The 15,260-nt window shown below is 59.9% G+C and overlaps 1 protein-coding gene across 1 annotated transcript; it reads left to right on the top strand.

Annotated features, from left to right (window-relative positions):
- The first annotated feature begins 2,661 nt into the window (after positions 1-2,661).
- CBX6 (chromobox 6) lies at positions 2,662-13,147 on the top strand. The gene is made up of 5 exons (XM_059681525.1): positions 2,662-2,837; positions 3,013-3,056; positions 3,221-3,286; positions 3,424-3,490; positions 7,659-13,147. The coding sequence occupies exons 1-5, from the start codon at positions 2,769-2,771 to the stop codon at positions 8,661-8,663; spliced, it is 1,251 nt and encodes a 416-aa protein (XP_059537508.1). The 5' UTR covers positions 2,662-2,768; the 3' UTR covers positions 8,664-13,147.
- Positions 13,148-15,260: the final 2,113 nt, after the last annotated feature.

Raw genomic sequence — 15,260 nt, forward strand, 5'->3', positions numbered from 1 at the left:
GGGATCAAGCCCACAACCCGGGCATATGCCTTGGCTGGGAATCGAACCCTGACCTCCTGGTTCATGGGTCAACACTCAACCGCTGAGCAACATTGGCTGGGCTGACCAAAACACTTTCAATTTTTACAATTAAATCTGAGTTTTACATGTAAGTATATACTGTGTGTGTGTGTGTGTGTGTGCACACGTGTGTCTCTCTCTCTCTCTAGCTATGAGCCGCCGGGGCATGTGCATACATACATACACTTCCACTATCACAGTGAAGAAGGCTGATAGGAAAAAAAAATCGATTCATGTGAAATATGGTGTTGGAGAAGAGCTCTACAGATACCCTTGATCACCAGAAAGACAAACAAGGGGATTATAGAGCAAATTAAGCCTGAAACATCGCTGGAGGCAAAAATGACGGAATTGGTGCTGTCCTATTTCAGGCACATCCTGAGCAGGCAGGGTTCTTTGGAAAGAATGACCATGCTGGGAAAACATAGAAGGCAGCAGGAAAAGAGGAGGACCAGGTCTGGGATGGATTTGACTTCACCGGTGAAGCAGCATGTAACACACGTAACAGGAGGAGGCAACACGTCAGGGGGAGGCAAAAGTAAGGACCGGAGCGCTGCCGCCGCGAGCCAGGGAATGCCAGCAGCTCCTAGAAGCTGGAGGAGGCAAGGAGCAGGTTCTCTTCCGGAAGGACCAGCCCGCGGGTATCTGGACTTCAGCCCAGTGACACTGATTTGGGACTTCTGACCTCCAGAGCTGTAAGGTGACAAGTTTGTGTTGTTTTAAGCCACTGAATTTGTGGCGATTTGTTACGGTCATCATAGGGGATTAATGCACCCTTCTTCCAGCACCAGGACCTCAAGCCTGGGCAACGCTGCTTCTGCTGATTTAGCACAAAGCCTTAAAAGGGGCTCACAGACGCCGATGAATGAACTCACAAGTGGATTACTGCTTATCCGCTCCATTCGGCTGCCTGTCTCCCCAGCCTGAACACATACACACATACACACACACACACAGCTCATCTGCCCATTCACCCCACCACCCCCAGGAGGGCAGCTCTGTTCTTACACCCAAGCCCACTTGAGGCCGGCCAGCAAACAGCTATTTCTCAAGAGGGTGTTGATATTTGGGGGGCAGGGGGGTCAGTAATTTCTTCCAAGGTAATGATGAGACAAATCTGCAGAGATGCAGGGACGAGACGACGCGGAAATTTTAATGTGGTTGATCTGAAATCGCAAGAACTGGTGTTGCATCACAGAAATGTAAAAATCATCTTCTCTGATAAACAAGTAATGAGAGCAAGAGCCAGCCCTGATCCTTACCGCTTCCCCATTCCTCTCCACCTCCTTCTCAGCCCCACCACAGCCACTAAAATGTAGTGACATCTGTATTTAATGACACCAAAAGAGGTCTACTTTATATCGTTAAGGAAGAGAAGCAGATTCCAGACAGTGTGAGTCGCGCGGTCCCATTTTGTTAAAAAGAAGTTAAATATATGCGTGTGTTTATACAGGCATAGAACAGAGGCCGGAAGAAGACTCGTGAAGATGGGAACACATTTTGGTGGAGATTATGGACAGTTGCTCTTTTTTTTTTCTTATTTTATCTTAATTTACAAAGAACAAGACTGCTGATGTCATGAAAATAAAGTTTAAATAATTCAAAATAAAAGAAACGGAGCGTTTGCGTGGCGGGGCCACTCTGTGTCCATTCCCGGGCAGCCCAGGTCTCTCAGCCCCGCCCCAGGTAGGAAGCTGGGGTCCGGTCTCCCCAAGAGTCATGGCGGAGTCGTTAGAAGAACTGCGGGAGGCAGGAGGGTGGCGTGGCCTGGGGACCTGGGAATCAGAAAACATAGAGACATGATCCCGAGGGCGGTTTCTACCGAATAATCGGAGGATGACCTGCTTCGGGCTCACGTGGAGCGTGGGGAGCCCGTGCTCACCCCGCGCCCTCTCTGTCCCTCCCCGTGGCGCACATCGTCCTCCCTGCGGGCTTCACCGGCCTGTCGGGTGGAGGCAGGTGCCGCCCAAGATCTCGGCCTAAGGACCGAGGCACAGGACCCGGCCTTCCTGGGCCTGAGTCACCCCACCCCGCCCCTTTCCTGCAGTGGCGTATTTGTTTTAATTCATCTGAACTGGTTACAAAACCACACTCCCACGAATACATAAATAATGGATAAGGTGGGGGGGGGGGGCGGACGGGGGGGGGGGGCACTGTTTTAAAGAAAATCCCGCAGGGCCTGGCAAGGCAACAGCAAATGCATTTCTGCTGCATCACATTTAACTGTTTGCAAACTTCTGCGGGGAAGATGCGCGGCGGCTGCAGACTCCATCGCCCTGCCCCGTTCGGGGCCTTTTGAGACTTGCTTTGGGGGAGTAGGGTTAAAAGGAGGGGGGCGTCGTCAGCTCTCCGGGCCGGGAAGACGGAGAGGGGAGCGGAAAATGTAAGACTGCAAAAGCCCAGCTTCCCACCAGCCCAGCATCCACCCGACTCCGTGCCAGGGCTCCCGCCGACCGGCGAGGCCCCTTTAAGAGCCAGCGCGCGCCCCCGCCCCGCGTGCTCTCACTTTCCATAGCAACGGCCCCGGGGGAGGGGGAAGTCCTGGCAACGGCGCGCCCGCCCGATGGGTCACGTGACGGCCCGCAGCTGGAGCGCGAGCGCGCGCCCGCCCGCCCGCCGGGGCCTGTGCGCTGCAGCGCGTGCGCGAGCGGTGCAGCACCGGCCGCGGGAGCAGGGAGTATTATGGGCTGTGGGTGCCGCTGAGCAAGATGGAGCTGTCTGCAGTGGGCGAGCGGGTCTTCGCGGCCGAATCCATCATCAAACGGCGGATCAGGAAGGTGAGCCGCCTCCCGGGGCGGGACGCCGTGTCCCCCAGCCGCTGGCCGGCCCGTGGGCCCTCGGGGCGCTGCGGTCCCGCTACCCGGGCTCTCGCCCACCCCCGCGCCGGCGCCTCCTCGGGTCCCCGCATCCTCCCCACCCCCACTTTCCCCTTTTTTTCTCTCTGTTTTTCAGGGACGCATCGAGTACCTGGTGAAATGGAAGGGGTGGGCCATCAAGTGAGTGTCGCGGGGCCCGGGGGCGAGGGGGAGGGGAGGCAGGGTCCGCCAGGCCTTTTTTCCGGGGGCGCGGGGCGGGGGGGGGGGGGCGCTCACGTTTTCCCCCTCGCATGTGCCGCCGCCTCTCCGGTTCTCATCCGTGTTTTCTGCGTGTGACTCGGCAGGTACAGCACTTGGGAGCCCGAGGAGAACATCCTGGACTCGAGGCTCATCGCCGCCTTCGAGCAGAAGTGAGTTTGGGGAGCTGGCGGGGCCGGGACCGGGGCGCGGCTGGGGCGCCGCGCGGGGGAACGGGGCGCCGCGCGGGCAGCGCGGAGAGGGGCCCGGGAAGGGGCTCTTTCTAACCTTTTGCGTTTCTCCGCCGCAGGGAGAGGGAGCGTGAGCTGTATGGGCCCAAGAAGAGGGGACCCAAACCCAAAACTTTCCTCCTGAAGGTAACCTGGCCCGGCCCCAGCCGCCCCCTCTCGGGCCCCTGGCCCGGCGCAGCGCGGGGCCTGCCGGGGAGGGAGAGATCGGCGGCCGCCCAGGCGGGGCGGGCCTTTCCAGACGGGCCCCAGCTGGGCAGGGGGTGGCTCTGAGCCCCTGGCAGCGACCCCGGCCTGTTCTGGCTTCAGCGGGAGGGTTGTGGGAGTTGGGGGCCAGGAGGGGGATCGTCCTCGCTGACAAAGTCGGGGTTTGGGGAGGCCAGCGGGGCTCCAGGAAGGGGGTGAATGGAGCAGGTAGGGGCTGCCCACCGGAGCTGGTGGCAGGGAGGTCGCCTCTGCACCTGAGAGCCTTCATCCCCCCCTGCCCCCCCAGCCTTGAGCCAGCTCCCCTTGCACCCTGCCTGGAATTAGAACGCAGGGGGGAGTGAGTGTGGTCTCCCTCATGGCAGGGAGCAGGGAGAGTCATTCGCAGGCCACCTGCCCCAGCTTCCCTCTCTGAGGATTTGTTCTGCATGCCTTCCCTCCTCGCTGAGGGATTCAGCTTGAATTTGACCTTAAGTCGCTTCACTTTGAGTTCATCACCCAGGCTGGGCCCCTGGCTTCGGGGCTCTGAGCCTCAGTTCCTTCCTACCTCTGGCTGTTCCTGGAGGCACTAATGAGGATGGAGAGCAGGGGCGTGAAAGCGTAGCCCGTGAGCCTCGGCAAGGGAGGGAGGCCTAGCTCCAGAGGAAGCCATCTTAGTTTGGGGATATTTTATTTTATTTTATCTTGTTGGTGAGAAAGAACAGAGTCCAGGAAAGGGGAAGGCAAGATGGCAGGCAAGGCTGCAAGTGGGCCTCCCTGGGCAACGACAGTCTCCGTGTTAGTGCTAGGATGGTCTCAGGGCCCCTTCCCACCCTGACAGCCTGCGCCTTGTGGCGATTGGTACTGAAAGGGCGGGGAGGACTCTGCAGAGAAGAGGTTGTGCAGAACGCAGAAGCTCAGCATCACCCATCTACCCAAAAGGCTCCGAGCCCAGCGAGAGTGGGGTGGGCATCTCCGGCCTCGCCTCCCCTCCCCACCCAAAGGGGACTTGTTGAAGGATTTGCTTTGGATTTAAAGCAGAAGTGAAAGAAATGTTGGTTTCCAGAATGACATGTTTCTGTAACCCCTGGCCCCTGATCTGCACATGTCTTAGGGGGTCCATGAAGCAGCCTTAACCCCTGATGCTTCTTAGGAGCAATTATGCAGAGCAGCCAGAGGGCTGGGGTGCCCGCCCCTCAGCGCTGCTGTGCACCCTCTAGCGGTGAAGCGAGTAATAACTAAAATATTGATTCACAAAATGCCTTTTTTTTTCCTTTCTTTCTTTTTTTAATAGTTTTAGTTCCTGAGCTGGCTATATGGGCCTAATGCAATGCTGAGTCCCCACTTGGATTATCTCCTTTAATACTGTCAACACTCTCTGAAGTGGGGAGTATTATCTCCATTTCACAAATGGGAAAGTCAAGGCCCATGGAGGGGATCCCAGCTCCCAACTTCATGACTTCATCCTGTCCTGTCCTTCACCCTGCCCCTCAGAGAGTACACATCAGAGTACGGGGCAAGGTGGAGAAGCACTCACAGGAAACCATGAAGGGACGGGGGTGGAGCGGCAGATGAGAGGCCTGGTTGGGTGACGGAGATCAGCTTGATGGAACCCGTGCCCTGTGAGTCACTGAGAGGCAGTGTGTGTAGTAAGCCAGCACTTTCTGCTGGGAACTATTTTGAAGGGAACAGGAGCCCAGGAAGTAGATGGCATTATCCCCATTTACACATAGAAAACAGGCCAGAGGGGTTCCTCCAAGCCAGGCCTGTCACCCGGTCAGAATGCTATAAACACTTGCCTATGGTTGCCATTTTTAAATCAAAGGCTGAACCAGTTCCTGTCTACAAAAAATTTTCACTCTGGGCAGATAATAGGAGAAAGGTTAAACCAATCCCCTTTTCAAAAGAAAATGGTACATAGTGGGGCAAAAGCAGATTTACAGTTGTTCATTTGGAAAATAATTCAAAAATAAACTTTCATATAGTCACAACTCTAAGCCCACTTTTGCCCCATCCTGTATTGAGGAATTATAAAGGAAGAAATGTTTCTCGCAGGAAGTTTGGGAACCATGCCTTAGAAAAACCTTATTGCTCATAGAGAAGCGTGGACAAATTAGTATTGAGTACTTGCGGCATGAGGTCAGCTGGTAGGCCAAGCACTGTGCTCAGCAGGTGACGTTCGTGGTGGCCACAGGAGCCGCTGTGGTGCGCGCTGCTGTGACTGCACAGATAGGGAAAGAGGCCGGGAGGCCCGCTGAGCTGGGAGTTCATCCTGGCGCTGATGTTGCCCACACTCTTAGCCACTCCCAGGGACTGTCCATCACAGCTGGCCTCTGTCGGAACCATTATTACAGAGGTCCAAGAGCTCAGGCGACATGCAGAGGGATCCCCTGGGGGGATCAGGCAGAACCACAATCCCTAAGCTCCAGTGGGGTTGACCCTGCAAAAGGCCCTACGTGCTTTCCCTGCCTCTGGGAAACGCTATGTGGGAACCAGGTACTGGCTGGGAGCAGGAGTTGCTGGTCGCCCTGGCAGGGGCAGGCCGGCTCCCTGTGCTGCCACCTAGTGGCTGAAAGGGTTGTTGACCAAGCAACCCTGGAGGCCCTAAGTGTCAGGGAGGGCCTGGCATTACAGTGTACTCCCACGTTTTAATGAAAAATGCATCCTTACTCAGCAGATAAGTCAGAAAACGCCTCTTCTGGGGGTTGTGGTCAAATACAACCTAGCCTTGTGTAGGGCGGTGCAGCCTACCTCCCAGGTGCTGGTTAAGCATCTAGTAGTGGTATGGGGTGAGGTGAAGGGACCCCAAACCACAGATCCCGCTCCCAGGGAGCTCACAGACCATGGGAATGTGGCCTTTTCGTGGCCACACCATCTCCCACCTGGATGAGTGCAGTTGCCCCCTAGGAGCTGGGTGTACCCCTGAAAGAGCCCCCTGCCCCACCAGGAACTACAGACCAGTCAGCCACCTCCACCCTCTCTTCAGCCATTGCTCTCAGTCCCTCGGCCACTCCGCACCCTCTCACCGCCGACTCTGCCTCCACCGTTTGTCTTACAGCAGCGTCCCGTCGGCAGGCCAGGGGGCCCCTGCAGCCACCTGGGGCCCAGTCACTCAGGAAGGACCAGGGCTCTCCTACTCAGCTTCGTCCTCCAGGACCTGGGCCCCTACCTGCTTGTCTGGTCACCTGCAGCCTAACTGCCTGTACCTTGTCTTCCCCGAGGAGCCAGCCCCCCCCCCCCCCCCCCCCCCGGTGGAGGCTGTGCGCTCCTAGTTGTAGCCCCAGCAGCTGGCACATCCCCGCCAGCACTTCACAGTGTAGGAAGGATAGACGGGCCACGGAGGTCAGCTGATGGGCCTGTGAGTCCCTTGCTCTGAACCTGGGGTCTCGGGGCCCTGCCACGCCCAAGTGTCCCACGATGTAGCAGGTGAGCTGCTGCAGAGCCCTGGAGAGTAACAGGTTTCACGCCTGGGGGTGCAGTGGCCGGCTGCCCCCAGAACTCTGCTCAGCTGCCCTGCGCCCACCACTTCAGTGCAGAGACTAGGAAGTGGCCTGTCCCGTGCAGTGGTCAGCTGGAGTGCAGCCTGTTCAAAGGCAGAGAGGGGCCATGGGGAATTAGGGACCCTGCAAGTAGGTCACGAGGGCTGGGCTGGGGTGCAGAGCGAAGCAGGGAGGGAGGGGCCTCCCTCCTTTTGTCCCCAAGAATTGGTGCGCAGAGAAGGGCCCAGCCGGGCTCCTTCAGAGCAGGCTTGGTCCAGGGCTTCCGAGCAAAAGGCTGTTCTCTGTGCAGCGTCCCAAGCGTTGACACCCCTGTGTCAGCAAGGGCCCCCACCCGTCTGCCTCCGGGCCATGGCCGGGCCCATAGCCGAGCTCGCATAGCTGGTGTGGGGCTCGCAGCTGGGGCTGGACTAGGTCCGCTCTGCCTCCGGAATCTCGGGCAGTGCCTCGCCTGTGTGCCTCTCCTTTATCTCTAAGATGGGTCAGGAGCAGACCGATTCTCCTGATGCTCTCAGGGTGGTTCAATGAGCCCATTGGTGCGAGTGGCTGGTGCAAGGGTGTCCAGAGGAGGGCAGCGGGAGGCTGGGCCCGCACCAACCCCTCGCTGTGCCCCACAGGCGCGGGCCCAGGCCGAGGCCCTCCGCATCAGTGATGTGCACTTCTCCGTCAAGCCGAGCGCCAGCGCCTCCTCGCCCAAGCTGCACTCCAGCGCAGCCGTGCACCGGCTCAAAAAGGACATACGCCGCTGCCACCGCATGTCCCGCCGCCCCCTGCCCCGCCCCGACCCCCAGGGGGGCAGCCCGGGCCTGCGCCCGCCCATCTCGCCTTTCTCCGAGACCGTGCGCATCATCAACCGCAAGGTGAAGCCTCGGGAGCCCAAGCGGAACCGCATCATCCTGAACCTGAAGGTCATCGACAAGGGTGCCGGCGGGGCGGGCGCTGGGCCGGGCGCCGGGAACCTGGCCCGCCCCAAGGTCCCCTCTCGGAACCGCGTCATCGGCAAGAGCAAGAAGTTCAGCGAGAGCGTCCTGCGCACGCAGATCCGCCACATGAAGTTCGGCGCCTTCGCGCTGTACAATAAGCCGCCCGCGCCGGGCCCTCTGCCGGCCCCGCCAGCCAGCAAGGCCGACCTCGCCGCCTCCGCCGCTCCGGGGCTGCTGCTCGCGGCCCCCACTGCCTCCTACGATGCCCGCAGCTCCAGCTCCTCCGGCTGCCCCTCGCCAGCACCACAGTCCTCCTCCGACCCGGACGACTCACCCCCCAAACTGCTCCCCGAGACCATGAGCCCATCTGCCCCCGACTGGCAAGAGCCGGAGGTGCTCGACCTGTCCATCTCTCCCGAGTCGGCAGCCACCAGCAAGCGGGCACCTCCCAACGCCACTCCATCTGCCAGCCAGGAGCCTCCCCCCACCCCCCAGCCCGCGGGCACCTCCTCTGAGCAGGAGGCTGGGGACTGGCGCCCTGAGATGTCACCCTGCTCCAATGTGGTCGTCACCGACGTCACCAGCAACCTCCTGACGGTCACTATCAAGGAGTTCTGCAACCCTGAGGATTTCGAGAAGGTGGCTGCTGGGGTAGCAGGCTCCGCGGGTGGGAGTGGCAGCAGTGGGGTGAGCAAGTGAGGGGGCTCCAGCAAGGAGGAGGCTTTGGGGGGCCCTCCTGCCAAAGGCCACACTCTTGCTCCCACCCCCACCCTCAGACACCTGCCTGTGCTTTGCTTGTTTCCAGTGGCTCAATGTTAACCCTGGGATGGGTTGGGCAGTTGGAACCCCTTGCAGCCCAGTGGGGTCAGTCCTGGACCAGATTAGAGCTGGAGTGGGGCAGAGGCGCTGGGAAGGCCTCTTGTCGTTGGCCCCCTCTCCCCATGCACAGTGGGGCCCACGGGGTGACTCCTGTGGAGCCCCAGAACCTGGGGTTCAGCTGCCTCCTCCACATCCTGCCCTGTCTCCCCAGCTTGCTTCCAGCTCTCGCGCACACAGCATCTGATTTCTCGGTGCTAACCGGGCAGCCGGGGGGGCCCCTGAGGAGACCCCCTCCCAGCATGGGCACCATCCTCGCCTTCCTCCAGGGGCCGGGGCCGGAGGGGCAGGGATGACAGAGCCCAGGCGGGTTGAGGAGCCCAAAGAGGGTGGCAGTGCCCAGAGCATGGGTCTGCCCACTTCTGGAGGAGACAAGCGCTCCTTTAGGCCCCACCCACCTCTCTATGAACCCCTGTCTGGCAGGACCTCCCCTGCCACAGCCTCCCAGCATCGAAAGGCCCCTTCAGTTCACGACCAAAGGTGCTACCAGAGCCTGCGCGGACACTTCCAGCCGTGCGCGTGCGTCTGCAGCCGCTTGCTATGTGTGTTTCCGTGTGTGCAGCCAGCACGGGGTCCAGGCCTTCCAGGCGGCACTCGTTCCGGTTCCTCAGAATAGGGTCATCGAGGGCCTGGACCTTCCCTTGCTGACAGCGGGGCCTGTGGAGGCCGCCAGGCCTATCCTCCCGGCCTGGGGGTGCTGGGGGCGTGCACCCCTGCCCGTCTCCTGTGGGGTGGTCAGCCTGGCCAGCCAGGCCTCTGTGGCCGCGCACAGGGCATGGTGGGGCCTGAAGTAGCGAAGGGAGACCCCGTCCGAGCGTCCCCTTGCTCCTGGGTGCTGTGGGGAAGGAAGCCTGGAGCTGTTCTCCGGGTCTCCAGCTTCTCGCCCCCTCTCGTCTGCTTCTGACCGCTGAGGCTTTCTCACGGCGCAGCCTGCTCGAAGCAGCGGGAGGCCTCCTGTGCCCTGGGCAGCTTTCTCTCCCTCTGCTGCCAGGGAGCGGAGGCATCCATGCCAGTGGCAGAGACCAAAGCCCCAGCTTTAATCCAGACACTGGGAGGACAGGGGGGCCAAAGAGGAGGCCTGTGTTCTTCAGAAGGGCCAGGGGTCTGGTGCGTGGGGGGTCGGGGGCAGCCCTGGGCCATTGGCTGTCTCGGTTTGGCGCGAGTGGCACGCCCTGTGCCCTGCGTGAGCCGGTGTAGCTCGCCGGTATGTGCGGTGACGGTGTCAGCTCAGAGCATGATGGCAGACGGTAGGAGGAGGTGGAGGGAATCCAGTAAGGGAACAGAACGTGTGGGAGGACTCTTTCTTCCAAGTCTCCACCAGGGGCTACAGCCAGGCCTCCGGCCCTCCCCACCCCAGGGTGTAGGCCGAGGGCCCCGGAGGGTTTGGGGGGCTGGCACTCCCGGACCCTCCCCACCTGCCCTTGGTGTTGGCTCTGTGGCTGTCCAAGTGCCAATTGGCTTCCCCCAAATAAGGGCTGGTTTTCTCCTCTGTCCTTGGAGGTGATTTCCCCCGACCCCTCACCCCGGGTGAGCGACCACCTGGGTGTCAGTTACAGGTGTTTCCAGACCATAGAAATGTGTTTTCCTGAGAGTCTGTGTCATTCGTGACTTTTTTTGTAAAGAAGTTGTGTTTTCAGAGGTGATTTTATGACAGGAAAGTGAAAGAATTAGTTTTGCAAAAAACAAAAAAGAGGAAAAAAAAGAAACAGAAAAAATATTGTGGGATTCCTATGGGGTTGGGGAGGGAGGGGAGAAGAGATATTTAAAGAAAAACTGGTAACGCAGTGATTGCACATTGAGGTGGCAATGTTAGGGCAGGAGTGGAGGGCGGCGGGCTGTGGCGGCTGCCTGCCTTCACGGTGAGGCAGAGAGAGCCTGGCCCAGACCCATGCCGGTCCTCCCTCCAAGGAAAGGGTGCTGGCTGGTTCCAAGGGAACTAGCCAGAAGCTGCAGGGCCACGCACATGGAGCTGAGATTTGGGGAGGTGGGGCAGGCAACAGGGCCCACCGTCGTGGGGACCCGTCGTTGGTGACTCTCCAGGAAGGCTGGTGAGTCCGTGCAGTTGGGTTTCTTCCTCTCCTCCGTTCCTTCCTTGTTGGGCCATCTGGTCCCTCCCACCGCCACCCCATGGGGGACGTCTCCCTCCCCGTCACCCAAAGACCAGGACCTCCTGTGCTCCCCTGGCCATGGAGGGGGACCAGGCTTCAGGAAGACAGGAGCTGCGGACTTGGGGAGACTTAGGTGGTGACCCTAAGGGGTTGGGGGTTAGCATGGAGAGAAGGGCATGCCTACCCCTTCTCTTTCCACTGGTGGATGGTTGCCACCCTGACCCCTAGCCTTGCAGCCTCACCCCTGGGCATGTGCAGAGGCACACAGGCTCACTGCTCCCAGATGAGCAGCTCCCTGGTGGGCCTGAGTGGGCGGCGTCACGAGCAAACAGAGCCCTGCTGACCCCCCTCCCAGGGCGGCTGGGAGCAGGGCCCCACGCACCCACACACGCTTGCACGGATCAGCCTCCCATGGGCCCTTCCCCCTTGCTGCTTTTCCATTTGCCTAATTACCAAGCAGAAGTTGCAGTCTGGTTTGCTTTATTTTTACATGTGAAATACCCCCATCGCCGATCTCCCATGTTCAAGTATTGGCTGGGGCATCGGTCATGTCCCCTTAATGCCGCCCCTTCCTACCCACATATCATAGGAAACAGGTGAGGTTTGGTGTCTCTGGTTTGAGATGGGAAGTTGGACCATCCCTGTGTTGTTCCCCTCTCTGACCCTCATTTGCCCATCTGTGAAATGGGTGTATGGGGAGCAAGCCCTCTTAGGAAAGCACTGCTGGTGTCCAGGCAGCGGCTGGGGATTAGGTGAGTGGTGGTTGCGGTTGCTGGCCCTGGGCCCCCAGCCTCCCACAGCCCCTGGTGTCCTCGCCTGCGGAAGGGTCAGGGTCACAATGAGTTCCATCCTTCCTCTGCCCTGGAGAGAGGTGATGATCGAGTCCCCAGCCTCACTGAGGTGGGCAGGTTGGAGGGATCACCCCATTTATGGAAACCGGGGCTCCGAGAGGCAGGGATGCTGCATGGGAGTGTTCTGGCCTTTGGCATTTCTAAAGCCCCTTTAAATCCTGGGCCCTGGAGCCAGGGGTCCTGGGTGAGGGGTCAGCCCAGAGTAGGAAGTGTTGGCTCGGGCCTGAGGGTGAGGCGGGACCGCTCCAGCCGTCCTGGCCTCTGGGGCAGGTGAACACCGTCTCTCCCACCTGGGGCTTATGGGTTTGGTTTGATTTTGCACTTGGCCCACCCGGACAGTGGAGCCCCACCTGTCAGCTCCACCCCCCTGATGCACTAACCCAAGGCAGCCCTTGGGGGCTTGTATGGTTTAAGGAATCACTTTTTAAACAAAAGTGTTTAAAGGTTTTTGTTTTTCTATCTGCATCTCCTGTCAGATTCAGAAAGCCAGAATCATGGCCTCAAACTACAGGAGAGGGTCTCCCAGCCGGACCTGACCCACCCTGCTGACAGTCACCACGAGGCCAACCAGGCAGGCTGGGTGGGGGCTGGGAACCCCCTCCCGGGCCTGCAGGCGTCCCCTCCCCCCCAAGGAGTCAGCGCCTCACTCCAACAGTGAGTGAGCCCTACTGTGTGCAATGCTTCCGCCAGGCAAAGGGGGGCTGATGGTGTGACGGGGGACCCTTCACAAGGGGCCAGCATGGAAGGAACAGTTCTGGGGCCCGCCCCTACCTTGGCCAGAGTGGAGATGGAGACTTCTTTTTTGTTGGTTTTAATTTAAAAACAAAGGCCTAAAGAAATGTATCTTATAATTTTTTTAATTTTTGAAAAGCTCATTTAATGAACTGTGCACGGATGAATTCTATATATATAAAGTATACGTATATAGCTCTATATTTGGGGGGGCACTCTTTTCTCTTTCTCATTTTAAAAATGAAGTGTTGTTGCCTTTGTCTGTGGTTCAACCATCCAGCTCCCAGCTGGCTAAACTTTGCCTCCGGTGGTTAAAGAGAGGAATCGGGGGAGTCGGCAGGCCCCGGGAGTGGGCACGCCCCCCCTGCATGAGGGGTCCCCGTCCACCTGCCCCTGCCCCTGCCCCAGAGGCTGCGTGGGGAGAAGACAGCCTGTTCCCTGTTCGGGTGTGGGTTTTGGTTCTGTTCTGGATTCGGTGGTTTCTGGGCCGGGGGAGGGGGGTTTCGTGCTGATTACTCTCGTCTAGTACGTTTTGTTCTGCTGCTCTTTGATGTATCAATGCCAGGTAGGGGGCCGGAAAGCTTGCTCCCCAAATAAATTGTCACATTCCAATGCTGATGTCTGGCCCTGGTTGCGGGTGTCTGTCTCGTTTCTTCCTCTGTGACTGGCCTGCCTCCTGCTACGGCCGCCAGCAGACTCCCTCTTCCTCACAACCTGGAGGTGAGCCGAGCTGGTGGAGGGCCCATCACAGGTGAAACCGGTGCCTGCCACCTCCTGGAGCCTGGAGGATGCCAACTAGGCAGGCACGTGGAGGGTCTGCCACTGCCCTGCTTCCCCCCCCCCCCCATTGGAACCGCATCACCCACAGGGGGCTGTGGGCTGGGTCCCCGATGAGCTTATCACCCAGAGCCCGAGAGAGCAGCCCAGCGCGGGGCATGGCTGCCCGTGCAGTGGCTCCACAGTTTGGCGCGATGTTTTCATAACGAGGTTGGGAGAAACATGTCTCCTGGCACTCATGTGCCCCTCTGATTGGACGAGCCCTCTTCCCTGCAGGTGCCTGTGGGCCTGACAAGCAGCACCGGGCAACCCCTTCCTCAGGCCTGCGGTCTGCCCAGGAGCTGTCCCTCTATCCACTCGCCAGGCCTCGATTGGGTGTCCCGTCCAGCCTCCCCCCCAACCTGCCCCCCCCCGCCACCCTCCCCCTCATCCCGTCCTTTCCCATCTCCTCTCCCCGCAGGTCCCACCCGCCCTCCTTCCTCGGAACCTCCCGTCTGCAAGGCTCCAGCTCTCAGCTTCTAGAGAGCCCCCCACTCTCAGGGTCCTGTCCGCCCCCTCAGCCTGGCAGTCGGCTCCGGTGCCCTCCCTGCCCCAGGCGTTCCCTCAGGTGCCCCTCACTGCCCTGTGGCCCCGTCCCTCCCTGTCCCCAGCTGCCAGCAGGACACGAGGGAGCCTGGCCCTGTCTGTCTGGTCCTAGACACAGGCCGCAGGATCCGGCAGGTAGATGGGAAGGTGGACGAGGGGCTGGAGTCCAGCCATGAAGTCAGGGCCCGCCCTCCTCTGCGGCACCTGCCCAGGTCACGCCCCTTGCCTCCCCCTTGTCATCTTGCCAGGTTTGTCCTCCACAATCTTCATTCAGGGCTTCTTTACAATTTAAAAACAAAAACCATGAGTTGTCAGCGCACCTACCAAACGCAAAGCGCCGGGAGCACTGGGGTCCCTCATCCCCTTTGATCCCCCTTCCCCCACCCGTGCCCAGTGAGGCCTGGCGTGAGGAGCCGTGCCCGAGGTGACGCGGTGGCACCCAGGTGGCCCCGGGGCTTCTCTCCCGGCCCCTCTCGCCCCAGACCCCCTGCTCTCTGGGCCTGAGCACATGGGGACAGCCTTTGTCGGGTGAGTGTGCCCTGAGGTCAGAGCCCCCTCCGTCCCTTAGCACAAGGCAGGCCGTTGCTTGCTAAGCAGCTACATCTGTTACTAGTTGCGGGAAAGGGGTGACCGAGGCAGCTTCGTGATGGGGGCCGGAGGGTTTGTGAGGGGGCCAGGCAAGACCCTGAGACTCAGCTCAGCAAGCCTGACGCCACAACACCCCACTGAGATGGGTCATGGGGTACACGCAGCTGCTGCTGGTGTCTCGGGGCCCATCTGTCCGGCCCCCACCCCTTGCCTCACCTATTCCTGGGCCTCACGGCTACAGGTGAGCTGTGGGGTGAAGCTCAGGAGGGGGCAGGTAAGGAACGGGTCGGGATGGGGTGAGAATGACAATTCTGCACACTTACTGGGTCGTTTTTTAGAAGCTGGAAGTGCAGAGGGGGATCAGGGTGGTGCCAACCCCCTCAAGCCAGATCCCCAGGCAATGTGTCCCTCCCGTACCCCCCAGCCGAGCTCACCCTGCAGGAAGGCCTGTGGGGAGGCTGGGGTGGGCGGGGCTGCGTGGAGGGGGTGGAGGGGGGTGGGGGACATCTGTAATTCTGTCAACAATAAATCTAAGATATTTTTTACTTTAATGTTTTTTTAAAAAGGCCTCTGGCCCTGACAGGCTGAGCTCCGCAAGGACCCCGCTCACAGCGGTGGGGACAGAAGGCAGTGGCAGGTGCCTGCGCCCCCCACCCCGCCCCACCCCCACCCCCACCCCCGGCCTCCAGGCAACCATGCACTCGGAGCCTCTGATCAGAGCGGGTGTGAGGGCGCTGACCTGAAGTCACTCTGGTGAGCTCTTCGAGGCCTGGGCTGAG

This window comes from Myotis daubentonii, chromosome 2 (genome assembly GCF_963259705.1).
Source record: "Myotis daubentonii chromosome 2, mMyoDau2.1, whole genome shotgun sequence".
Classification (NCBI taxonomy): Eukaryota; Metazoa; Chordata; class Mammalia; order Chiroptera; family Vespertilionidae; genus Myotis; species Myotis daubentonii.